General features: G+C 42.2%; 1 protein-coding gene across 1 annotated transcript in view; it reads right to left on the bottom strand.

Annotated features, from left to right (window-relative positions):
- The window catches only part of ece1 (endothelin converting enzyme 1), an 83188-nt gene that overhangs the window by 32822 nt on the left and 23928 nt on the right, over positions 1–26438 (bottom strand). The window contains exons 3-13 of the mRNA XM_061886329.1: positions 25658–25870; positions 25463–25587; positions 19808–19954; positions 19638–19703; positions 6926–7114; positions 6712–6854; positions 5649–5763; positions 3487–3597; positions 3323–3421; positions 3186–3263; positions 3012–3115 (exon numbers count right to left, since the gene is read on the bottom strand). Coding sequence (XP_061742313.1) covers positions 3012–3115; positions 3186–3263; positions 3323–3421; positions 3487–3597; positions 5649–5763; positions 6712–6854; positions 6926–7114; positions 19638–19703; positions 19808–19954; positions 25463–25587; positions 25658–25870 — 1390 coding nt within the window. The remainder of the gene's footprint in view (positions 1–3011; positions 3116–3185; positions 3264–3322; positions 3422–3486; positions 3598–5648; positions 5764–6711; positions 6855–6925; positions 7115–19637; positions 19704–19807; positions 19955–25462; positions 25588–25657; positions 25871–26438) is intronic.

A 26438-nucleotide genomic window follows, 5' to 3' on the forward strand; every position in this document is an offset into this window, starting at 1 on the left:
TGTAAGCAAATTGTCGAAAAGTTTTGGAACAACATTTCTTAACGAGGTATTGCAAAGAATTTAGGGATTTTACCATCTACGGTCAGTAAAACTATCAAAAGGTTCAGAGAATCTGGAGAAATCACTGCACGTAAGCGATGATATTACGGACGTTTGAACCCTCAGGCGGTACTGCATCAAAAACCGACATTAGTGTGTAAAGGATATCACGACATGGGCTCAGGAAAACTTCAGAAAACCACTGTCAGTAACTACAGTTGGTCGCTACATCTGTAAGTGCAAGTTAAAACTCTACTATGCAAAGCGAAAGCAATTTATCAACGACACCCAGGAACGCCGCCAGCTTCGCTGGGCCTGAGTTCATCTAAGATGGACTGATGCAAAGTGGTAAAGTGTTCTGTGGTCTGACGAGTCCACATTTCAAATTATAGTTGGAAACTGTGGATGTGGTGTCCTCCGGAACAAAGAGGAAAATAACCATCCGGATTGTTATAGGTGCAAAGTTCAAAAGCCAGCATCTGTGATGGTATGGGGGTGTATTGTGCCCAAGGCATGGGTAACTTACACAATAATGGTAAAGGCACCATTATTGCTGAATGGTCCATACAGGTTTTAGAGCAACATATGTTGTCATCCAAGCAACGTTATCATGGACGCCCCTGCTTATTTCAGCAAAACAATGCCAAGCCACGTGTTACAACAGCGTGATTTCATAGTAAAAGAGAGTGGGTACTTTCCTGGCCCGCCTGCAGTCCAGACCTGTCTCCCATCGAAAATGTGTGGCGCATTATGAATCGTAAAATACGACAGCGGAGACTCTGTACTGTTGAACGACTGAAGCTCTACATAAAACAAGAATGGGAAATAATTCCACTTTCAGAGCTTCAAAAATTAGTTTCCTCAGTTCCCAAACATTTATTGAGTGCTGTTAAAAGAAAAGGTGATGTAACACTGTGGTGAACATGCCCTTTTCCAACTACTTTGGCACGTGTTGCACTATGAAATTCTAAGTTAATTGTTATTTGCAAAAAAATCTAAAGTTTATGAGATTGAACATCAAATATCTTGTCTTTGTAGTGCATTCAATTGAATAGGGGTTGAAAAGGATTTGCAAATCATTGTGTTCCGTTTATATTTACATCTAACACATTTTCCCAACTCATATGGAAACGGGGTTTATATATATATATATATATGTATATATGTATATATATATATATATATATATATATACATATATATATATATATATATATATATATATATATATATATATATAGGATTTGCAAATCCTTTTCAACCCATATTCAGTTGAATATGCGACAACTCATATGGAAACGGGGTTTATATATATATATATATATATATGTATATATATATATGTATATATATATGTATATATGTATATATATATATATATATATACATATATGTATATATATATATATATATATATATATATAGGATTTGCAAATCCTTTTCAACCCATATTCAGTTGAATATGCGACAAAGACAACATATTTGATGTTAAAACTGATAAACTTTTTTTTTTGGCAAATAATCATTAACTTTAGAAATTGATACCAGCAACACGTGACAAACAAGTTGGGAAAGGTGGCAATAAATACTGATAAGGTTGAGGAATACTCATCAAACACTTATTTGGAACATCCCACAGGTGTGCAGGCTAATTGGGAACAGGCGGGTGCCATGATTGGGTATAAAAACAGCTTCCCAAAAGTTGCTCAGTCTTTCACAAGAAAGGATGGGGCGATGTACACCCCTTTGTCCACAACTGCGTGAGCAAATAGTCAAACAGTTTAAGAAGAACGTTTCTCAAAGTGCAATAGCAAGAAATTTAGGGATTTCAACATCTACGGTCCATAATATCATCAAAAGGTTCAGAGAATCTGGAGAAATCACTCCACGTAAGCGGCAGGGCCGGGAAACCAACATTCAATGACCGTGACCTTTGATCTCTCAGATGGCACTGTATCAAAAACCGACATCAATCTCTAAAGGATATCACCACATGGGCTCAGGAACACTTCAGAAAACCACTGTCACTAAATACAGTTCGTCGCTAAATCTGTAAGTGCAAGTAAAAGTTCTACTAAGCAAAGCGAAAGCCATTTATCAACAACTTCCAGAAACGCCGTCGGCTTCTCTGGGCCCGAGATCATCTAAGATGAACTGATGCAAAATGGAAAAGTGTTCAGTGGTCTGACGAGTCCACATTTAAAATTTTTGGGGGAAATATTCGACATCATGTCATCGGGACCAAAGGGGAAGCTACACATCCAGACTGTTATCGACGCAAAGTTGTAAAACCAGCATCTATGATGGTATGGGGGTGCATTAGTGCCCAATGCATGGGTAACTTACACATCTGTGAAGGCACCATTAATGCTAAAAGGTACATACAGGTTGTGGAACAACATATGCTGCCATCTAAGCGCTGTCTTTTTCATGGACGCCCCTGCTTATTTCAGCAAGACAATGCAAGGCCACATTCAGCACATTCAGCTTCGTAAAAAAAGAGTGCGGGTAGTTTTCTGGCCCGCCTGCAGTCCAGACCTGTCTCCCATCGAAAATGTGTGGCGCATTATGAAGCGTAAAATACGACAGCGGAAACTCCGGATTGTTGAACGACTGAAGCTCTACATAAAACAAGAATGGGAAATAATTCCACTTTCAAAGCTTCAACTCAGCCCCAAACGTTTATTGAGTGTTGTTAAAAGAAAAGACGATGTAACATTTCCCAACTACTTTGGCATGTGTTGCAGCCACGAAATTCTAGGTTAATTATTATTTGCAAAAAAAAATAAAGTTTATGAGTTTGAACATCAAATATCTTGTCTTAGTAGAGCATTCAGTTGAATATGGGTTGAAAAGGATTTGCTAATCATTGTATTCCGTTTATATTTACATCTAACACAATTTCCCCACTCATATAGAAACAGGGTTTGTATATGTATACTGTTATATTCTGTTGCGAGGTGGACTCTCACTGGTTTCTATTTGGAGTTTTCCTCAGCTGATCCGCCGTCACCCTGGCTGAGAAGTTGTAGTACTGCATGACATTTTGGAAGTAAAAATCCATCACCACCTCAAACTAGGAGAAAGAAGGAAGAGTTTCCTTTAGTTTCCACGAGGAGGTGGTGAAATGTGACACATTTACCTACATCATTGAACACCTTGTCCAGCTTTGTGCTGTTCATGATGAACTCTGGATAGCCCACCATGTTGTAAATAGCATCTGCCTGCACAACAGAAAGAAGGGACAGTTGTGTGTTTCTTCAAATTTTTATGGCACTCCTACCTTCTCCTTCGCTGCCTTTTTGGTGTCAGCATCCATCCAGCGCACGTACTTCAGGCTCTCCTCAAACGCCTTTTTAATTTCTCCCACCATGTCCTCGGCCTGCGAAGGGAGACGGAGGTAAAAAGCGCGGGATGTGGTCTCATTCAGAGAAGGAATGTTCTCACTATGGCCTTGCTGTCCTCGGCGAAGGTGTCTTTGACGAACATGGCGCCCAGAGCGAAGCCCAGGCTGCTGTCAGTGTCGCTGACGCACAGCTTCCATCGAGGGGTGCAGCTCTGCAACGTCAAGTCAGTCCAAGGTCACAAGAAGGATGTGGGACTCAGTCTTCAACTAAAATGTCAATATTGATACCGCGACCATTAAAAACCCTCATCTCCTCATGAGAATAAATATGGGTACAAAATATATAAACAATAGTTCACTAATATGCTTTTAATAGAATCAATGATTATCCATTACCTTTTCAGTTCCATACATTCAATGATCTAATACCTTTTTAGTCCCGTTCATTCAATGATCCATTACCTTTTTAGTCCCATACATTCAATGATCCATTACCTTTTTAGTCCCATGCATTCCATGATCCATTACCTTTTTAGTCCTGACATTCATTGATCCATTACCTTTTTAGTCCCATACATTCCATGATCCAATACCTTTTTAGTCCCTTACATTCAATGATCCCTTACCTTTTTAGTCCTGACATTCAATGATCCATTACCCTTTTAGTCCCGTACATTCATTGATCCATTACCTTTTTAGTCCCATACATTCAATGATCCATTACCCTTTTAGTCCCGTACATTCATTGATCCATTACCTTTTTAGTCCCATACATTCAATGATCCATTACCTTTTTAGTCCGATACAGTCAATGATCCATTATCATTTTAGTCCCATACATTCATCGATCCATTACCTTTTTAGTACCATACATTCAATGATCCATTACTTTAGTCCCATACATTCAATGATCCATTAAATTTTTAGTCCATACATTCAATGATCCATTACCTTTTTAGTGCCATACATTCAATGATCCATTACCTTTTTAGTCCCGTACATTCATTGATCCATTAACTTTTTAGTCCCATACATTCACTGATCCATTACCTTTTTAGTCCCATGCATTCCATGATCCATGACCTTTTTAGTCCTGACATTCATTGATCCATTACCTTTTTAGTCCCATACATTCCATGATCCATTACCTTTTTAGTCCTGTACATTCAATAATCCATTACATTTTTAGTCCCATACATTCATTGATCCATTACCTTTTTAGTGCCATACATTCAATGATCCATTACCTTTTTAGTCCCATGCATTCCATGATCCATTACCTTTTTAGTCCCGTACATTCAGTGATCCATTACCTTTTTAGTCCCATACATTCACTGATCCATTACCTTTTTAGTCCCATACAGTCAATGATCCATTATCTTTTTAGTCCCATACATTCATCGATCCATTACCTTTTTAGTCCCATACATTCACTGATCCATTACCTTTTTAGTCCCATACAGTCAATGATCCATTATCTTTTTAGTCCCATACATTCATCGATCCATTACCTTTTTAGTCCCATACATTCAATGATCCATTACTTTAGTCCCATACCTTCAATGATCCATTACTTTAGTCCCATACATTCAATGATCCATTACATTTTTAGTCCCATACATTCATTGATCCATTACCTTTTTAGTCCTGTACATTCAATAATCCATTACATTTTTAGTCCCATACATTCATTGATCCATTACCTTTTTAGTGCCATACATTCAATGATCCATTACCTTTTTAGCCCCATACATTCAATGATGCATTTCTTTTTTAGTCCCATACATTTAAGGATCATTACCATTTTAGTCCCATACATTCAATGATCATTACCTTTTTTAGTCCCATACATTTAATGATCCATTACCTTTTTAGTCCCGTACAACCAGTGATCCATTACCTTTTCAGTCCCATACATTCGATGATCCGTTACCTTTTTTAGTTCCATACATTCATTGATCCATTACCTTTTTAGTCCCATACATTCAATGATGCCTTACCTTTTTAGTCCCATACATTCAATGATGCATTACCTTTTTAGTCCCATACATTCAATGATCATTAACTTTTTAGTCCAATGTATACAATGGTCCATTACCTTTTTAGCCCCATACATTCAATGATCCATTACCTTTTTAGTCCCATACATTCAATGATCAATTACCTTTTTAGTCCCATGCATTCAATGATTCATTACCTTTTTAGTCCCATGCATTCAATGATCCATTACCTTTGTAGTCCCATGCATTCAATGATGCATTACCTTTTTAGTCCCATACATGACCTCTAGGAAGCGCTGCTCTGTATCCTGGAACCTCTGGTCCAAGTTGGACACCATCTTCCTGACCACTTTCATGATCATGTAGTTGTTGAGAAGGCTGAAAAAACAAAAATTTTTAGGTATCGCATTTTTGCCGCTCTTTTTTTTTAGTTTTGTGGAAATTATTTGCCACTTAACAATATTCAAGATGTTATTTCTAGTCTTATGAACTATTTACTATATTTAGTCATTGACTTTACATCATAGTCTTAATTTTAGCATGAAATATTTTGTCTACTCAAGTTAAAACATGTTCAAATTGAGAAAACAGCTACCGGTATTTAACAAAGAGATACACAGAAAATCCTATTCAAACATTCTGCAACATCCCGAGGATGCTTCATTTAAGCAATGCAGGTAGAATAATGCTTCTTTTCAAAACAAAATATTTATTTTTAGCTTAAAGTCCTGCTAAATTCCTACATACACAAATCTTAATTTAGGATGTCTTTTTAAGTAGCATCAACTATTAGGGTAGCGGCACCACACGATTCAATTCGATTCTTGGGGGTGACGATTCCATTCAGGATCAATTCTCAATTGAAAATCAATACTTTTTTATAACATTGGGTGCCAGTTCTATGATGAACTACATTTCTCCATAAAATAAACAGCTCTGATAAATGTATATATTACTTAAAAGAAAAATAGTTTTGTTGAATAAAATTCAAGCCAAACATTTAATAAAGTAAAATACAAATAAGACAAGAAGAGTAGTATCCAACACTTGTCTTTCTAAAGTCAATCAGATATAGATCATCTACATCACCATGAGTGGCTGCACAGGACAGATTGAACTAAACCAAACAAAAAAAAAATATTGATTTTGTTTAATCAATGAAGAATTGTTACAAATAAGAATCAGATTGAATCTGAAAATGGACATCCTTATTAACCAGCTGCATTGACAGACACTTGCAGTAGTTTTTAGTATTTTTTTCTTTTTATCTCCTATTTTGTCAACTCTTTTAGAGTAGTGTCCATAATAGCGCATGCAAAAACCAACCTTTTATTGGTGTTTTGGATGAGGTCCGACACTTTTTGGAGGTATTCCATGGCGTAGACGACCAGCGGCTCTGAGTCGGTGAGCGGCACCGGAGCAAACACCTCGCTGAGGTAGGGCATCCAGTCCACTGCCGGAGCCAAAGTCTGCAGCCAAGCACCCATAAATCAACACAAGGAACACGTCTCACTTTTCCTTGGGCCCCGGAGACACTGGCCTTCAAGTCTTTGGCCTCTATCTTGTGGTAGATGAGCTCCTCGTCCCGCCTCTCCTCCTGGGGGACCGTGATGTTGGCTAGGGTTGTTTCAAAGTCCACAATCTCCCCCATGAGCACCCGAGATGTCTCCTCGGAGCCCCCCAGGAGGACGCCTAGTTCCACCAGGAAGTTCAGGTATGCCGTTAGGTACTGCAAAGAAATTTGCGTGTGGTTAAAAAAAATTTAGCAAGGTAATCCGAAACTATGCAAACAACTCTCTTGTGAATCCCCCCCAAACCCCCAACCCCACGAAAGAATGTTAGTCTTTAAATTTTTCCCCCATTGAGCCATCTATCATCAAAAAGTGGTGTAAACATATTATGGATTTAAGCATTGATTATGATAAACTCATTTTATGAATGAATAAATGCATCATACTTCTAAACAATACAGAATATAGATATGGTGGCCACATCCCTAGGTACACTGCACACTCTATTGATGTGCATGATCAGCATTTCTGCCTGGCCTGCACGATTTTGGCAAATAACAAAATACACAACCTACCTGTATATTCAATTGAATAGAGTGCAAAGATAAGATACTTAACGTTCGAACTGGAAAACGTTGTTATTTTTTGCAAATATTAGCTAATTTGGAATTTGATGCCTGCAACATTTTTCAAAAAAAGCTGGCACAAGTGGCAAAAAAAACTGAAAAAGTTGAGGAATGCTCTTCAAAGACTTATTTGGAACATCCCACAGGTGAACAGGCTAATTGGGAACAGGTGGGTGCCATGATTGGGTATAAAAGCAGCTTCCAAGAAATGCTCAGTCGTTCACAAACAAGGATGGGGCGATGGTCACCACTTTGTCAACAAATGCCTGAGCAAATTGTTTAGGAACAACTTTTCTCAACAAGGAATTTAGGTATTTCACCATCTACACTCCGCAATATCATCAAAAGGTTCAGAGAATCTGGAGAAATCACTGCACGTAAGCCATATTACGCACCTTGGATCCCTCAGGCGCTACTGCATCAAAAAGCCACATCAGTGTGTAAAGGATATCACCACATGGGCTCAGGAACACTTCAGAAAACCACTGTCACTAACTACAGTTGGTCGCTACATCGTTAAGTGCAAGTTAAAACTCTACTATGCAAAGCGAAAGCAATTGATCAACGACACCCAGGAACGCCGCCGGCTTCGCTGGGCCTGAGCTCATCTAAGATGGACTGATGCAAAGTGGTAAAGTGTTCTGTGGTCTGACGAGTCCACATTTCAAGTTATAGTTGGAAACTGTGGATGTGGTGTCCTCCGGAACAAAGAGGAAAATAACCATCCGAATTGTTATAGGCGCATAGTTCAAAATCCAGCATCTGTGATGGTATGGGGGTGTATTAGTGCCCAAGACATGGGTAACTTACACATCTGTGAAGGCACCATTAATGCTGAAATGTACATACAGCTTTTGGCGCAACATATGTTGGAATAGAATAGAATAGAATGGACTTTATTTTCATTATATTTGCATAAAACAAGATTAAGATGTTGCCATCTAAGCAACGTTGTCATGGACCCCCTACTTATTTCAGCAAGAGAAGGCTGAGCCACATGTTATAACAGCATGTCTTCATAGTAACTTTTTTTTTTCAAGATGGCGCTGCTGTTGTGGCTACTGTTGGCAGGAGAGCTCTGTGCTCTTGTGTTTCCCTCTTGTTTTCATGTGTTACTATATATATATATATATATATATATATTTTTTTTTTATCCTTTTGGTACAGGACCCTTTGGGACTGTGTGACCAGGGGTGGCACTTTCGTAACCTCTGCGGTGCTTTTTTGTGGACTTCTGGATTTGCCTCCCGGGTGCGTTTTGGCCATGGAGACCAGCTGCTGGGTCTCTGCCACACCGGAGTCGGTTTGGAGGGACTGGAGGAGATGTGGATGAGGGGACAGGGCTGCGGAGCTAGCACTGAGCGCCGGGACAGAGAGGCTTCGTGGTGTCTTGGCTGGGTGAGCAGGTGTCGGACACCTCAGTCTCCTTGGACGTATCCTCGCTCATCCATGCGGACTGGACACTGGCCGACAGTTGGTTGGCGGCCGAGAGTGGAGTCGGCTCTCTTGGTTGCTTTGTTGGGTCTGCTCCTGTCTCTGGCCATGCTCCCCCCACCCCAGCGAACGATGGCGTGGAACACCGCAGAGGCCATCACAGTGTATATGTTTCTTTTACTTTTTATTTATAGCTGTATGTAGAAGTGGCTGGTTATATCCGCTGCTTTAATGTCTTTCGTGTCCTTTATTGTTTAATGTTTCCCTCTTACGCACATGTGAGTGGGATGTGTACTATGGCTATGAGTTGTTGTTGTTTTTTTCCCTTGGCCTCAGTCTGTACCCCTCTCCAGGGGCCCAGGCTTAGACCGCATTTTATATTTTATTTTATTTTAATCTTCTATATTTTTTCTCCCATTCCCCCCCACTTGTTTACCTGTATCTCACCTTTATTGTAAAGGGCGCTGGAAGCCGGCAGACCCGTCAGCGATCCTTGTCTGTCTCCCTGTAATGTTTGTCTGATCTTGAATGGGATTGTGCTGAAAATTTTAATTTTCCTGAAGGAACTCTCCTGAAGGAATACATTTTGTACTATCTAATCTAATCTACAAAACCTGTTTCCATATGAGTTGGGAAATTGTGTGAGATGTAAATATAAATGGTATACAATGATTTGCAAATCCTTTTCAACCTCTATTCAATTGAATGCACTACAAAGCAAAGACAAGATACTTGATGTTCAAACTCATAAACTTGATTTTTTTTTGCAAATAATAATCAACTTAGAATTTCATGGCTGCAACACGTGCCAAAGTAGTTGGGAAAGTTCATGTTCACCACTGTGTTAAATCACATTTTCTTTTAACAACACTCAATAAACGTTTGGGAACTGAGGAATCTAATTGTTGAAGCTTTGAAAGTGGAATTCTTTACCATTCTTGCTTGATGTACAGTTTAAGTTGTTCAACAGTCCGGAGTCTTGTTGCCGTATTTTACGCTTCATATTGCGCCATACATTTTCAATGGGAGACATGTCTGGACTGCAGGCGGGCCAGGAAAGTACCCGCACTCTTTTACTATGAAGCCGCGCTGTTGTAAAAAGTGGCTTGGCATTGTTTTGGTGAAATAAGCAGGGGCGTGATAACGTTGCTTGGATGACAACATATGTTGCTCCAAAACCTGATGGACCATTCAGCAATAATGGGGCCTTCACAGATGTGTAAGTTACCCATGCCTTGGGCACTAATACACCCCCATACAATCACAAATGCTGGCTTTTGAACTTTGCGCCTATAACAATCTGGATGCTTATTTTCCTCTTTGTTCCGGAGGACACCACGTCCACAGTTTCAAAAACATAATTTGAAATGTGGACTCCTCAGACCACAGAACACTTTTCCATTTTGCATCAGTCCATCGTAGATGAGCTCGGGCCCAGCGAAGCCGGCGGCGTTCCTGGGTGTTGTTGACAAATGGCTTTTGTTTTGCATAGTAGAGTTTTAACTTGCACTTACAGATGTAGCGACCAACTGTAGTTACTGACAGTGGTTTTATGAAGTGTTCCTGAGCCCATGTGATATCCTTTACACACTGATGTCGGTTTTTGATGCAGTACCGCCTGAGGGATCAAAGGTCCGTAATATCATCGCTTACATGCAGTGATTTTTTCAGATTCTCTGAATCTTTTGATGATTTTACGGACCGTAGATGGTAAAATCCCTAAATTCCTTGCTATAACTCGTTGAGAAATGTTGTTCTAAAACTGTTTGACAATTTGCTTACAAATTGGTGACCCTCACCCCATCCTTGTTTGTGAATTACTTACCATTTCATGGAAGCTGCCTTTTTACCCAATCATGGCACCCACCTGTTCCCAATTAGCCTGCACACCTGTGGGATGTTCCAAATAAATGTTTGATGAGCATTCCTCAACTTAATCAGTATTTATTGCCACCGTTCCCAACTTCTTTGTCATGTGTTGCTGGCATGAAATTCTAAATTTAATGATTATTTGCAAAAAAAAAAAAGTTGATCAGTTTTAACATCAAATATGTTGTCTTTGTAGCATATTCAACTGAATATGGGTTGAAAATGATTTGCAAATCATTGTATTCTGTTTATATTTACATCCATCACAATTTCCCAACTCAAATGGTAATAGGGTTTGTAATCTAATCTAATTTAGTAAAAGAGTGTGGGTACTAGACTGGCCTGCCTATAGTCCAGATCTGTCTCCCATTGAAAATGTGTGGCGCAATATGAAGCCTAAAATACCACAACGGAGACCCCAAACTGTTGAAACCACTTAAGCTGTACATCAAGCAAGAATGGGAAAGAATTCCACTTCAAAAATGTGTCCCCTCAGTTCCCATACCTTTATTGAGTGTTGTTAAAAGGAAAGGCCATGTAACACAGTGATAAACATGCATTTTTTGCAATGTGTTGCTGCCATTCAACATAAAGTATATTGTCCTTGCAGTTTATTCAATTGAATAAAAGTTGAAAAGGATTTGCAAATCATTGTATTTTCTTTTTATTGAACATTTAAACAATCTGCCAACTTCACTGCTTTTGGCTTTTGTAGATGAATATATGCTAAACTATATGAACAAAACAGCCACATGTTAGCGTTGAGCCATACCTAATAATGCAAATGATGCTGGTTAAACAATTGTATTATTCTTTACTAATATTATTGAGACAAGTACAACTTTTTAAGGGCTTTAGCACGTTTGAAAAGATTGCATATTTTGAAAGAAATGTGTACATTACAGGACTGTGCACAACAAATCGATTCACGTCCGAATAGCGATTCTTATTTTATCGTGATTCTGAATCGATTTAAAATGTTGAAAATTCAATTTCTAAAATCCATTTGTAAAAATATGTTTTTAGGTCCACTCCATACAACCTGAAGGATATTTTCTAACCTCTAACCCTGTTGAAAAAGTTTCATATATAACTCATTGACTCGGAATTAAATCGTCACTCTAGAAATCGGAATCGGATCGAATCGTTAGATGCCCAATTATCCACATCCTCAATATATAGTACGGCTTTTTGGGGTTTTCAGATCCAAATTTTAGGTGAATTAGTGCCAGGTCCATTTATTTTTCAGATTTTTGTGTACCATACAGTGTTAAATGTTAAGATCCGTACGCCAATCTTCCCATATTATGGTTTATTGTTCCATTGTTGTATCACCTTGTTTGACATCTTTATTTCCTGTTTAGTCTGTCACCATGGTAGCTCATTAGTTCACCTGCCCCTTGTTATCTACGCACACCTGTTTTCGTCTAATCACCTCCCTTATTTAAACTCGCCCCTTTTAGTTATTTATTCTCGGATCCTAATTTGTCCACGCGCAACAGTGACGACTCTCATCATTCTTCGTATGTATTTTCTCGCTAGCTCTTACGCTAAGCCACTTTATATTCCAGCTTTCATGCTGAATGTTTTTGTTTACACCTTTTGTCCTCGTGCCAAGTTTTAGTTTTCCTTGTGTTTATCCTAGCTTTCACGCTAGCGTCTTTTGTTTGCCTTTTCTCTTTACACCAGTGTTTTGTTCCTAGCCTTTTATTATTTAATAAATACCTTTATATCTTACCTTTGCTGTGTTCTGCTTCTACGTATCCACGGGAAAACAACACCGGCATTACCATGCCGAAGAAGAGTCTTCACATTTAAAACGTAATGTAATGATAAGATATACCGGTAATAATGATAATAATGCAAGTGACCATTTAAAATACTATATACTTGTATTTCTTATTACAGTAGAATTGTTTACGATTGTACTGTAAGGGTAAGGTAAATAATTGAGTTATTTAAATAAATAAACATAAAAAATTGGACTCTCTTCCCTGTAAGCAAAAATGTTAATAAAATGAATATTGAACATCTTGAAGTACTATCTTAGAGTTCCTGGTTCAAAAAGGACGGATTGTCTTATTTTTGTTGCCAATCACAACATTCTCGCTCACTAGTTCGTCCGTGCGTGTTGATGGGCTCATATTGCCCATCCTATTGCTTGTATTCCGTCACGTGACTTCTTCCAAGAAGTGAAAAGCAGTGGTGGTCACCAAATCCAGGATGGCTGTTGTTTAGCAAGCAGCGCACAAACTGAGAACAAAAGAGGCTTAAATCTTCCTGCAAAAAGCAGATACGAGCAAAAAAAAGATTTGTTGAGTGATCCATCCATCCATTTACAACCGCTTGTCCCTTTTGGGTTCGCGGGGGGTATAGGAGCCTATCTCAGCTGCATTCGGGCAGAAGGCGGGGTACACCCTGGACAAGTCACCATCTCATCACAGGGCCAACACAGATAGACATTCAGACTCACATTCACACACTAGGGACAATATCAAGGATTATTTGTTGGGCACATTCTCAGACATATGGAACTATTGTGCTCCAGACATCATTTTAACACCACAAAAGCATGTTGGAAAAGGATGGAGGTCTACAACTTCTTTGTGTGTGTTTTGTTCAAGGACATTGGTATCAAGACTCTCCTGGATAAATATGTATCGTTTTTGTAAGGGTAAGGTTGTTGTGGTGGGCGTGGCCTGCGTACCTACAGCGAAGCGGGGTGTGGCAGAACCGGCTTCGAGATTAGCGACAGGTGAGTGGATGACACAGCTGAGTGTTTGTCTAATCACCTGTCGCTCTTTTAAAGGCAGCAGTCGGGAAGGAGAGGTGGTTGGTTGGTGGAGCGCGACAGGGAGCGAGACTGACATACATTTGCCGAAAGGCACAACGGATGATTTACTGAAAAATAAACATTGTTGAGAACCTGAAAGAAGCCTGTCATGTCAGTGCTTGGTGGTCCGGAGAAACCGGAAGCAACAGTCTTCCACAATTTGGCGCCCAACCTAACTGGACCACCGGAGGCAGGGGAGGACGACCCCCTGACGGATCTCGCTGGTGTACTCGCCAAGGTGGCAGCGAGCAGCCGCCAACAGCTCGAGGTGGCCCGCCAACAGTGCCAGGTCCTGCGGGCGTTGGCGGACCAGATGGGCGGGGCATGACTAAGGCCAACAGCCGTCACCATACACCGCATGGGGGAGGAAGAAAACCCCATGTCTTTTGTACATATTTGCGGCCACGGCGTGAGCAGGTGCGTGGCCGGAGGAAGAGTGGGGGGAGGACGACCCCCTGACGGATCTCGCTGGTGTACTCGCCAAGGTGGCAGCGAGCAGCCGCCAACAGCTCGAGGTGGCCCGCCAACAGTACCAGGTCCTGCGGGCGTTGGCTGAACAGATGGGGGGGGGGGGGGGGGGGGGGCACGGCCAAGGCCAACAGCCGTCACCATACACCGCATGGGGGAGGGTGAAAAACCCCATGTTTTTTGGACATTTTTGCGGCCACGGCGAGAGCATGTGCGTGGCCGGAGGAAGAGTGGGGGGAGCGGGGGAGGCGCAGCGTGCGGCGCTCAGCCTGCCGGCGGCATCCAGGGTGCGCTTCACGGACCTGAAGAAGGCGGTGCTGGACCGGACGGGAGACACCGCCCAACATTACCGGCAACGGTTCCGGTCCATGCGTCTGGGGGAGGAGGACCGGCCATTCACTTTTTCTCAGCGGCTCCGTGAGGCAGCGACGCGCTGGCTGAAGCCGGGAGAGGGAGATGGCAGGTGGCTGGACCAGATCATCCGGGAGCAGTTTATAGAGGCGATCCCGAAGAAGACGGCCGACTGGGTCCGGTACCACCGGCCCCGTGACCTGGCAGCTGTGGTGACCCTCGCCGAGGACCACCTGGCCGTCTACTGCGAGGCGCAACCGGCACCAACGGCACACGGACAGAGCGTAGAGACCATTCCCCACCTTAACCCGCTTGACTCTCCTTCTGCTCTTTCTCCGCAGGTCCCGACTGCTCCCCCCAGTACATCTCCCGCGCAGACGGCCACTCAAACGCTTGGGCAGGCGTACTGGAGGCGTGGGCGGCACGGTCACGCGGGTCAGGGACCTCAGCAGGTGGAGGTGGGGCGCGTGGCCACGACGGCCGCGGTGGCCGGCCCCTGAGTGCCCTCCCTGGTGAGACGTACGGTATCAAGGTAACAATTTAAGGGAGTACATACCAGGCGATGGTGGATTCAGGCTGCGGGCAGACCATGATCTACCAGAACCTAGTTCGAGGCAGGCAAAACGGCTAAAAATCAGGTGTGTTAATGGGGATGTGTACGAGTACCCTAACCTGCCAGTAGAAATTTGGTATGAGGGCCAAAAGCATAGGGTTGAGGTAGCTGTAAGTACGCACCTCTCGCACCCCGTAATTTTGGGCACAAATTGGCCGGGGTTTAGACGTTTACTGACACAATGCGTGGGGGTGCGTTCACGGACCATAGGAAAGGGGAGTATCCGCGTGGTTCTCAGTGGCGACGCGGGTTCATCCGGCACTGCCGAGCGGGAATCCGCGGTGGCTTCGCGGGAATCCCACCCGGCCCCCTGTTAACGTCCTATGGAGGACTTTCCCCTCGAGCAGTCTCGCGATGAAACTTTGCGCGTGGCCTGAGACAAGGTGGAGTACATCGACGGTCAGCTGGTGCGCCCGGGAACAGTGCGGGTATTCCCTCACTTCTCCATTATTAGAGATAGATTATACCGAGTGAGCCGTGACACTCAAACAGGAGAGGAAATCACCCAGTTGTTGGTGCTGAAATGCTGCCGGTAAATGGTTTTCCAGGCCGCGCAATACAACCCCATGTCTGGACATATGGGCTATAATAAAACACTCAATCGGGTCATGGTGCGGTTCTATTGGCCGGGCATCCGGACGGACGTGCGCTGTTGGTGCGCTGCCTGCCCGGACTGCCAGCTGGTGAATCTAGCGACCACTCCGAAGGCACCTTTGCGCCCATTGCCGCTCATGGAGTTCCCATTTAAGAGAATTGGGATGGACCTCATCGGACCATTTCACCCGAGCTCACGGGGCTTTCGCTTTGTGTTAGTCCTGGTGGATTACGCAACGCGCTATCTCGAAGCAGTGCTCCTGCGCTCCATCTATGCAAAGAGTGTGGCGCAAGCGCTGTTTCAGGTCATCTCCCGAGTTGTAATCCCGAAAGAAATTCTGACTGACCAGGGCACGTCCTTTTTGTCACGCACAATAAAGGAACTGTACGGGTTATTGGGAATTAAAGCGATCCGCACCAGCGTGTACTATCTCCACAAACGGATGGGCTGGTGGAGCGGCTAAATAAGACGCTAAAAACCATGATCTGTAAGTTTACGCACAAGGACAAACCAAATTGGGATAAATTGCTGGATCCCTTAATTTTTGCGATGCTGGAGGTACCCCAAGCCTTCACTGGCTTTTCACCTTTTGAATTATTATACAGCAGGAAACCAAGCGGGGTGTTGGACGTGATTAAATAAAGTTGGGAGGAGGGTCCAAGCTCCGGAAAAAATTAAATTCAGTACGTCATGGACATGCGAGCAAAACTCCAGGAACGGCACCAACGCACGTATAACAAGGGGACCCAGCTAAGAAAATTTTCACCGGGAGAAGAAGTGCTTGTATTATTCCCAACATCCAGCTCAAAATTACTTGCGAGGTGGCAAGGACCCTTCGAGGTCACACGGCAAGTGGGTGATGCGGATTACGAGGTTCGACACTCGGACCGGGGCGGAGACACACAAGTCTACCATCTAAACCTACTGAAGGCATGGAAGTAGGCAGAGCCTGTCGCCATGGTAAAAGTAGTGAGGGAGGAGGAGGAGTTGGGACCAGAGATTCCGCGCTCTGTCCCTCCCCCTCCACTCCCCTGTGACAACAAGCTCACTTTAGCGCAGAAAGCGGATGTTGCCAAGCTGCAGCGGAGCTTCTCTGACGTGTTCTCCCATCGGCCCGGCCGCACGTATCTCATCCAACATCATATTGAGATCAGCCCGGGGGTTTCGGTGCGATCTCGGCCATACAGGCTCCGTGAACAGAAATGCAAAATTGTTCGGGAGGAATTAAAATCCATGCTGGATTTGGGGGTAATAGAAGAATCCCACAGTGCATGGTGCAGCCCCATCGTTCTGGTAGGGAAGAAGGATGGGTCTGTGCGGTTCTGTGTGGATTACCGCAAGGTGAACGAAGTATCATGTTTTGACGCGTACCTAATGCCTCGGGTCAACGAGCTCCTGGATCGCTAGGCACAGCTCGATTTTTCATGACACTGGATTTGACCAAGGGCTACTGGCAGATTCCGTTGTCACCAGAGTCCAAAGAAAAAAACGTCCTTTTCCACTCCGGAAGGTTTGTACCAATTTGTGACACTTTCATTTGGCTTGTTCGGTGCGCCCGCCACGTTCCAGCGCCTCATGGACCGGGTGCTGCGACCCCAAACTGCATACGCGGCCGCCTACCTGGATGATGTCATCATCCAGAGTAGCGGCTTGGAAGAACACATGCGGCGGGTGGGGGCAGTGCTCGAGTCCCTGAGGCAGGCGGGGCTCACCACCAGTGTGCAGTTGGCCGGAGGGAAGTACAGTATCTGGGGTACCACTTGGGAAGAGGGTAGGTGCAGCCGCAGGTAGATAAAACAGCGGCAGTTGTAGACTACCCAACCCCCAAGACGAAAAAAGAGGTGAGACAGTTTTTGGGTCTGGTGGGTTACTACCGGAGGTTTATCCCCCGGTTCGCGGACCTGACCAGCCCAATAACTGACCTCACCCGAAAGGGTGCTTCAGATCTGGTTCCATTTTGTCTGCAGGCTGACGCGTTGGGCAGAGGACTGGGAGCGGTTTTGTCCCAGCAGGCGGAGGGCGTCGACCGACCCATCCTCTATATCAGCCGGAAATTATCCGAAAGGGAGGCCAGGTACAGCATAGTAGAAAGGGAGTGCCTCGCAATCAGGTGGGCAGTTGGGGCCCTCCAATACTACCTCCTAGGGCGCTCATTCAGCCTCAGCTAGGACCACAAACCCTCCAGTGGCTCCACCGCATGAAGGATGCCAACATGCGGCTCACCCGTTGGTATCTAGCTTTGCAACCCTACATATTCAGAGTTATTCACAGACCGGGTGCACAGATGGCCGTGGATGACTTCCTTTCCGGCTCTTTCCCGGAGGGGGGGAGGGGAGTGGCCGCGGCCAGACGGCGTCCCGGCCGGAGTCTGGCGGTGGAGGTATGTGGTGGGCATGGCCTGCGCACCTACAGCGAAGCGGGGTATGGCAGAACCGGCTTTGAGATTAGCGACAGGCGAGTGGATGACACAGCTGAGAGTGTTTGTCCAATCACCTGTCGCTCTGTTAAAGGCAGCAGTCGGGAAGGAGAGGTGGTTGGTTGGTGGAGCGCAAGAGGGCGCGAAACTGACATACATTTGCCGAAATGCACAACGGACGATGTATGGAAAAATAAACATTGTTGAGAAACTGAAAGAACCCTGTCATGTCAGTGCTCGGTGGTCCGGAGAACCCGGAAGCAACAGTCTTCCACAGTTGTATTTTATGATTTAACTTGGTTTCTACTGCCATGTTTGTTTTTGTTGTTGCACACAACATTTACGATAATGATTCATTTATGATTGTTTATCAAAATATAACTATAGATGTCAACATTGTGTATGTGCTGAATTATTCATTTATTATTTTTTATCAAAATATAACAATAGATGTCAACATTGTATATGTGCTGAATGATTCATCTGATCATTTATTCATAATTCAGCACATACACAATGTTGACAACTATAGATGTCAACATGTGCTGAATGATTCATTTATGATTGTTTATCAAAATATAACTATAGATGTCAACATTGTGTATGTGCTGAATGATTCATTTTTTATGATTGTTGTCTTTGGTAAAAACCTACCTCTTTTATGTTTCGCTCACATTTGATTTATTTTATTTAGACTTGCCTAAGTTGGTGTTTTTCTAAACATTCGTAACATGCATGCATGCATTTTCTACCGCTTATTCCCTTTTGGGGTCGCGGGGGGCGCTGGCGCCTATCTCAGTAACAAACGTGTTTAAAAAATGCAAATAATATCAAGATGATACTTAGATGGGAAATAATAAAGTTAAAACTATATCAAACAAACATTTAACAAGGTGATCCCTGTAAACTCGTGCATTATTTGACTCTGCAGCCTGGGACAGAGTGTGAGCTGCTTTTCTTGTCGTTGTTTTGTAAAATCTTGCATTCTTCCTCCCTTTTTGATTACGTCTCGAGGAACTCTGAATAAACCTTTATACTTTTTCACAATTTGAACGGTTCTTACAGCCGAAGACAACACAAGCATAAGGTATTTTTTATTTGAGAAAAGCTAAATGGCACCTCGTACCCATTGACAACAGAGCTAGGTTGACCGCCACGCATATACTGTATAATGGGTGGGACGTGAGCTGGACGTGACATCAGTAACATTCCAGCAATTTGAAGGTGAAATATTACAACGGGACATTTGGCTTTATATTCTTATTGTTTCCTCTTAATTGTCACTTTGTGGGACGTCCTACTGTCGAGTAAGGAAGTGTACTTCCTGTGTGTGTAAGCTGGCGCCCTATTGAGACAAAGATAGTGAATAACTGAAAAGAGGGCTCAGTGTTTTCAGTTAATTCTACTGTTAAAGATACTGGCAGCGATTCTCCCGGTTGAAGACACAAACATGCATAATACCAGCACTACAAAAACACAGTTTTCTTTGAGGTATAAATACTGACTCATTCATTCCTGTGCGTAATATTACAGCACCTTTTCATTGGCGGTTTTGTTGAGGTAGTAATCCCGTGAAGGGAGACCTAGACTAGACTGGTCCACCTGCAACCGCAAAAGAAATACCATGTGACTTTTGATTTGGTTTGGATACTGCTGAGACACCAAAGCAGAGAACAACTTAGCCTGCCTAAGATGGACCACCTGACCTGGATGATGTTACTGGAAGAGTTTTTGGAGTCGGTGCTGACGAACACGGTGAAGAAGGGCGAGGTGCGGTAGTTTGCCGACACCGATCGGAGGACTTCCTGGAAGTTTTCTTTGTCCCAGGATCCGGTTAGGGCCCATCCTCCAATCTGCAAGAGGCAACGTATTAGACTTTAAACACTGATTCTACTCAGGAGTCACACCTTGTTTGCAGAGCGTAATTAATTTTTTTTTCCAGGTCCAACAAGTAGTACTTGTAGAACATTATTGGTTAAAGGATCATGTTCAAGAGGACCTATGATTTAATTTCATCTATATTGAAAACATGTGATTGTGGCCTAGCACAGTGGTTCTCAAACTTGTTTCACCAAGTTCCACCCAGATTTAAAGAATGTGGTTTTTCAAAAGATACATTTTGATACTTTTGGAGAGGTTGGTGGCAGTAGATATGTCATCACAACATTCGGTTTGGGTGATCAAAATCTTTTTTCCACAGCCAAATTTTCAATGCATCACTAGCCAATAGTGTGCAGAAAATAGGCTGAATTTAATATATGTACATATATTTTGATTTCAAATAATAAGCGATTGCTCAAGAACTGGAATTGACACAATGGCGTATTTACTTACAGGTAACGTACATTGTGTAAGTTGCTTACGTAAAAGAGTTGAAAAAAAATCTAACGTAGATCCACGCTGATGTCTCCTTTACTTAACAAAATATTACATCCCTCCCAAATATATTACACACTATATACATACATTCATACATTATATTACTTATTTTCATGGAAAAAACACCAATTTTTAAGGTGTGGCGATCATATCTATTGTGGCTACTTTTATTTTATTTTGTAGTAGTAGTTAATTTGCGGAATCCGGTCAATTTCCTTTGGGCCCCATTCAGCAACCATTCTTAAGAACAAATGTTGTTCTTAGGCCCACTTACAAAATTTTGAAGGACATTTTTGCATTAAACAATGTTTTCTTTGCTGGGATTTGTTCGTAGGTAAGAACAAAATCTACGAGTGCTCCAGAGCACTCTTAGTTGTGGCCTATTTGTTATTTAGTGTGACAAGTTCCCTTACTTCAATTCTTTAATCTTACATTCATATCATATATAGATAGATAGATAGATAGATAGATAGATAGATGGATAAGACAGACAGACGGACAGACAGACAGACAGACAGACATAGCAAAACAAGCAATATATAGACATTTCAAATTACCGTGTGCAGACTCACACGCACACACACAAACGCACACACACACACACACACACACACACACACACACAAACACACGCACACACAAACACAATCATCAGTTGATTTAGTGATTGATGACTCCTTAAAAGACTAAACTCACACAATGGCAATGCTTTTGCTGTTACTGCAAGATACCGCAGATAGTGTCCTGTGGAGGGAGCCCATATTTTACCACCATGTAGACCTATTTCACCCATGTGACAAATATTTATTAGAACGCTGCAGTCCCCCCTTTCTTAAACTTACGTTTTGACATTATGTATTTCCTCAGCGGGATAATACCATTTTTTTTCTGTAATCTGTTTGTGTTTTGTCCGTGTGTTTAATGTTCGGCTTTTCCACTGGAATGGTGCCCTTATATGGGGAATTAAGGGGGTTTACCGATGCAAATTACGTAATTAAGGGCCTTTACCTATGCATATTGGGGAAATAAGGGCGTGTTTATTTGCAAATTATGATTGACACACACACGCTAACCATTTGGCATTCAGCAACTTAAGAACAGCAGGTGGGAACAATTTGGCCGTTTAAGAACACGTCATGAATTTGAATGGACTCCTCTTAGGAAATCACTGAGGAAGAAAGATAAGAGGAAAAATTAGGAACTTATTGCTGAATGGAGCACTTTGTTTTTACTTTATTGAATTGCGCATGCATGGGGTCACACTGGGGCCACACCGGGGTCACACTGGTGCCACATTGGGGTTACATTCACACTGGCGCCACATTGGGGTCACACTGGGGCCACAATGGGTCCACATTGGGCTCAAATTGGGGCCTGTTCACGTTTATACTGACATTTTACTTGCAGTGTAAACAGTCAGCTGGATTCTGAAAAGTCCAATTTGAGCCACTCTGTCCTGCAGTGTAAACGTCAAAGTTATAATGCTTAACTTATTTTTACACTTGTTAAAATGTTATTGGAAGCAATTCCTGTATTGTTAATTATTCATTCATTACAGTATTTCTGTGTCCATTTTTACTGAAAAATTGGCTGCGTCCAGGTTAGGGGTGTCAAACGTAGGGCCCGCGCCCTGGACTAGGACCGCAAACAGGTCTTATCCGGGCCGTGAGAGGAGTTTGCCAAGTATAAAAAGGAGCTGAAATCTTTGAATGACAGTGCTGTTCTAAATGTGTACACTGGAGGTCACCATAGCAATTATTTATATCCCCTGCACGTGACTTCAAAGGGAGCGGAGCTAAGTAATAAAATAGATGTGGTAATCTGAATTTTCCTTGCTCATTTCTGTGTTTATTTGCACGCCATATTTACTCTTCCTCTCGTCCACAGTATGGAATGCAGCTGGCGCAGGGCAGAAGCACACACCTGAGGTTGTTTAGGGTGGCCTATTTAACTTGGGTGCTGACGGCCTGTGAGCGCCGGAACTTTGTGTTCACTGCTGCAACTGTTCGCATGTGTCATTGTCGTCTCACCAGCAAACTCTCTAGTTTGTCTCGTGCATCTTCTCAGGTTTGCCTGTAATACCTAGCCTTGTCTAGCGCCCTTATTTTGTATCAAGTGTTTCTGTTTGACTTCTTTCATGAAGTATTTTTTCCTAGCCTTGTCTAGCATTTTATTTTGTACTTTGTTTTCTCTGTTTCACGTTTACTCATTCTGTATAATCCCTAGCCTTGTCTAGCGCTTTTGGTTTAGTTTTTGTTATTATTTAGTGTAGTTTTTCATGGTGTGTTTTTGAGCCTCCACCATCGCCTTTGTTTTGGCTAAGTCCACCTTCTACCAAAATAAAAGGAAGAACTTTTGTTCCCCTAACAAAAACATATCTGCATCATTGGGATCCACCAACCAGTTCCTAACATTAGAGTCAACTCTTCTGTGTTTGGATAAGACGTCCTTACGCTGCTTGTTAGTGATAGAATACAAAATGTACATTGTCAAAGATGTTGTTGGTAATGTAAACTGTGACATTTACACACAAATAAATGCTTTTGATCATCTCTACATTCATGTTGTACTTATGACACATTTTGTGGGCGTACATAAATATGCTGAAATAATATGCATCCCCTTCTAACTTCATGTGTGATTCATGAAATAAATCCACATTCAGAAGTTGTGTTGTAGATGATGTACACACATGATGTTAGTACATCAGTTGGAGAACATGAGTACATTACATTAATAACATCATATAATTTGATTTGAATATTATTATTAGGGGTGTCAGAAAAAAAAAAAAATTCAGATTAATCGCAATTCTTATTTGTAACCATTCTTAAACAATTCAAAAAACGATTTTTATATTTTTTAAACTGTCCTGTCCAGCCACTTAGACAAATCATATAGTAGATGTACATGATCTATATCTGCTGTAAACATTTACTTTAGAAAAGAGAAGTGTTGGATACTTCACTTATTTTTTCATTTGTATTAGACTTTATAAAATGCTTGCAACAAAAACAGTTTTCTTAAATTAACATAAAATATGTATTTTATGTTAATTTAATAATGTATCTATGTTATGGGGCAATGTAGTCAATCACAGAACTGGCCCCTAATGTCATTAAAAAAGTATTGATTTTGAATCAGGAATCGATTCTGAATCGAATCATTACCCCCTAGAATCGAATCGAATTGAGTGGTGCTCAAAGATTCACAGCCCTAATAATTATTAATTCAATCTTCTGATGGATTAAAAATGAACACTAAAGGGAGTAGTTTACAACTGTTCTGACTGATTAACATTATTACATAATTTATTAAAAAAGAATCAATAATTACAACTAGAGATATAATACTAGGCTTCACGGTGGCAGAGGGGTTAGTGCGTCTGCCTCACAATACGAAGTTCCTGTAGTCCTGAGTTCAAATCCAGGCTCGGGATCTTTCGGTGTGGAGTTTGCATGTTCTCCCCGTGAATGCGTGGGTTCCCTCCGGGTACTCCGGCTTCCTCCCACTTCCAAAGACATGCACCTGGGGATAGGTTGATTGGTAACACTAAATTGGCCCTAGTGTGTGAATGTGAGTGTGAATGTTGTCTGTCTATCTGTGTTGGCCCTGCGATGAGGTGGCGACTTGTCCAGGGTGTACCCCGCCTTCCGCCCGATTGTAGCTGAGATAGGCGCCAGCGCCCCCCGCTTCCCCGTAAGGGACAGGCCGTAGAAAATGGATGGATGGATGGATATAATACTATTAATTCACGTTGTCCTCATACCAATATTTTGGTACGGGTACCAAACTGTATTTCGATACTTTTCTAAATAAAGGGGACTACAAAAAATGTCATTATTGTCTTTATTTTAACAAAAAAATAAACATATGTTTATTATTGCAATTTAGGCCTTAAATAAAATGTTGAACATACTAGACAACTTGTAGTAGTAAGTAAACAAACAAAGGCTCCTAATTAGTCTGTTGACTTATGCAGTAACATGTTGTGTCATTTATCTACCTATTATTTTGTCTACATTAGGAAGGACAAACTGTAAAAATGGATTAGTAATCTACTTGTTCATTTACTGTTAATGTCTGCATATTTTCTGTTTTAACATGTTCTATCTATACTTCTGTTAAAATGTAATAATCACTTATTTTTCTCTTCTTGGATACTTTGTATTAGTTTTGGATGATACCACACATTTACTTATCGATTTGATACCAAGTAGTTACATTGGTCATATTCAAAGTCCTCATGTGTCCAGGGACGTATTTACTGAGTTAATAAACATAAGATACATTTTAAAAAAACTAAACAAGTTGTGTGATGCCAAAATATATTCATGTAATCATAGTAGTATCGACTGTAATTGGTATCATTTGTTTACATTTTGATGCGGCTGGGCTACGGTGTGTAGTGAAGCATAATTAGCTATTCCTCGTCCTGCAGTGATCATGTTAGATGAAAGAAACGTACTTTATTTGTCACCATGGAGGCCAGGATTAGTGATTCAGAAGTAGCTAAAACACTGTGGATGGACGTTAGCTGCTAGTTCGCTATCCATGTCTTAAAGCACCTCTTCCTGATGGAGTTTCAGTGTTATAACTTCACATTTTTCGTTACTTTTTACATCAAAATGCGTCCATTCTCCCTTTTCTGTCTACACACTGTCTGCTTATAAGTACTCTGTGTGTATGTGCCGCAGAACATGTTCGTCTCCTCGTAAACCAGCAATGACGTGACGTGACGTGACATGACATGACATGACGAAGAAGGGGGTGGGGGGGGCCTGTACTTTTTAGAGGCGGTATAGTACCGAATATGTATTCATTAGTAAAAAACTAAGATATTGTACATTTGTACATCTTCAGAATGTGGTTGATGTAAAGAGTTATTTTGAAGTTATATCATGCCATGATTTGACCACCAGATTGGATTTCACTTTAGAACAAAACATTTGTGTTCTGCACAGATGTTTGATGTTCCATACCTGCGTGATGAGCTCCGTTAACGGTCTGGCTCCTAACTCCTGGATCTTGCTCTCGTTCATACAAGCCTGATAATATCTCTGCGCTTTTTCCTCAGCTTGACTCAGGCCTTTCCTGGTTGTGTTCTCTGTTGACGGAACAAACCAAAACCAAATAAGGACCACCGCGAGCAGAAAGGTGTGGCGGAGCACGCTCACCTAACAACCGCTTCATGACCAGCATGTTGTGCTCCCACAGGTTGCTGAAGGGCCCCCAGCGGGACTTGCCTTCAGGGAGGGGGTTGTTCTTCATCCAGCCCCCGCAGGCAAAGTTGTAGAAGTCCTGGCAGGGGTCCACGGAGCGATCCAGGGCCGCTGTGACTGCGCTGGTCACCCTGATGCACGACTCCGTCAGACACATACCGGGGTGAGCTGCGAAGCACATGTCAAATCTCCAATGTTCTCTGAGCAGATGTTTGTGCAGCACGGTGAATGTTGGAAACTTTCAAAACTCCAACACTATAAGACCATTATTTATCAACATATCTTAGGGCTTTCTGTGGCCCGCGGGCCACATCCGGCCCTTTGTGCGTCCCTGTCAGGCCCGTGTGAGGCCCGTGTGAGGATATCATAAATTACAAAATAAATTTTAAAAAGTATTTATGTCAAGTGTGCAATACAACGGTGCTGCTTTTGTTTTGAAAAGCGTTATTTGTAATACTTTCGTGTGCACGTATGTGCGTGTGTGATTGTGAGTGAATGTGAACAGCGGCAATCACAAATTACAAAATACATTTTAAAAACATCTATGTCGTGCGTGCGATACAACTGTGCTGCTTTTGTTTTGAAAAGTCTTGTTTATGGACGTACTGTGTGTCCGTGTGTAACCTGTGAGTGAAGGTGCACAGCGAAAAGTAATGCCCGGTTAACACCGAGATGTCAGCTCACGCTAAAAAAAAGAAAAGTTGATGACGTATGCTTTTTTTTTCAACAAGACATG

This window comes from Nerophis ophidion, linkage group LG02, assembly GCF_033978795.1.
Source record: "Nerophis ophidion isolate RoL-2023_Sa linkage group LG02, RoL_Noph_v1.0, whole genome shotgun sequence".
Lineage (NCBI taxonomy): Eukaryota > Metazoa > Chordata > Actinopteri > Syngnathiformes > Syngnathidae > Nerophis > Nerophis ophidion.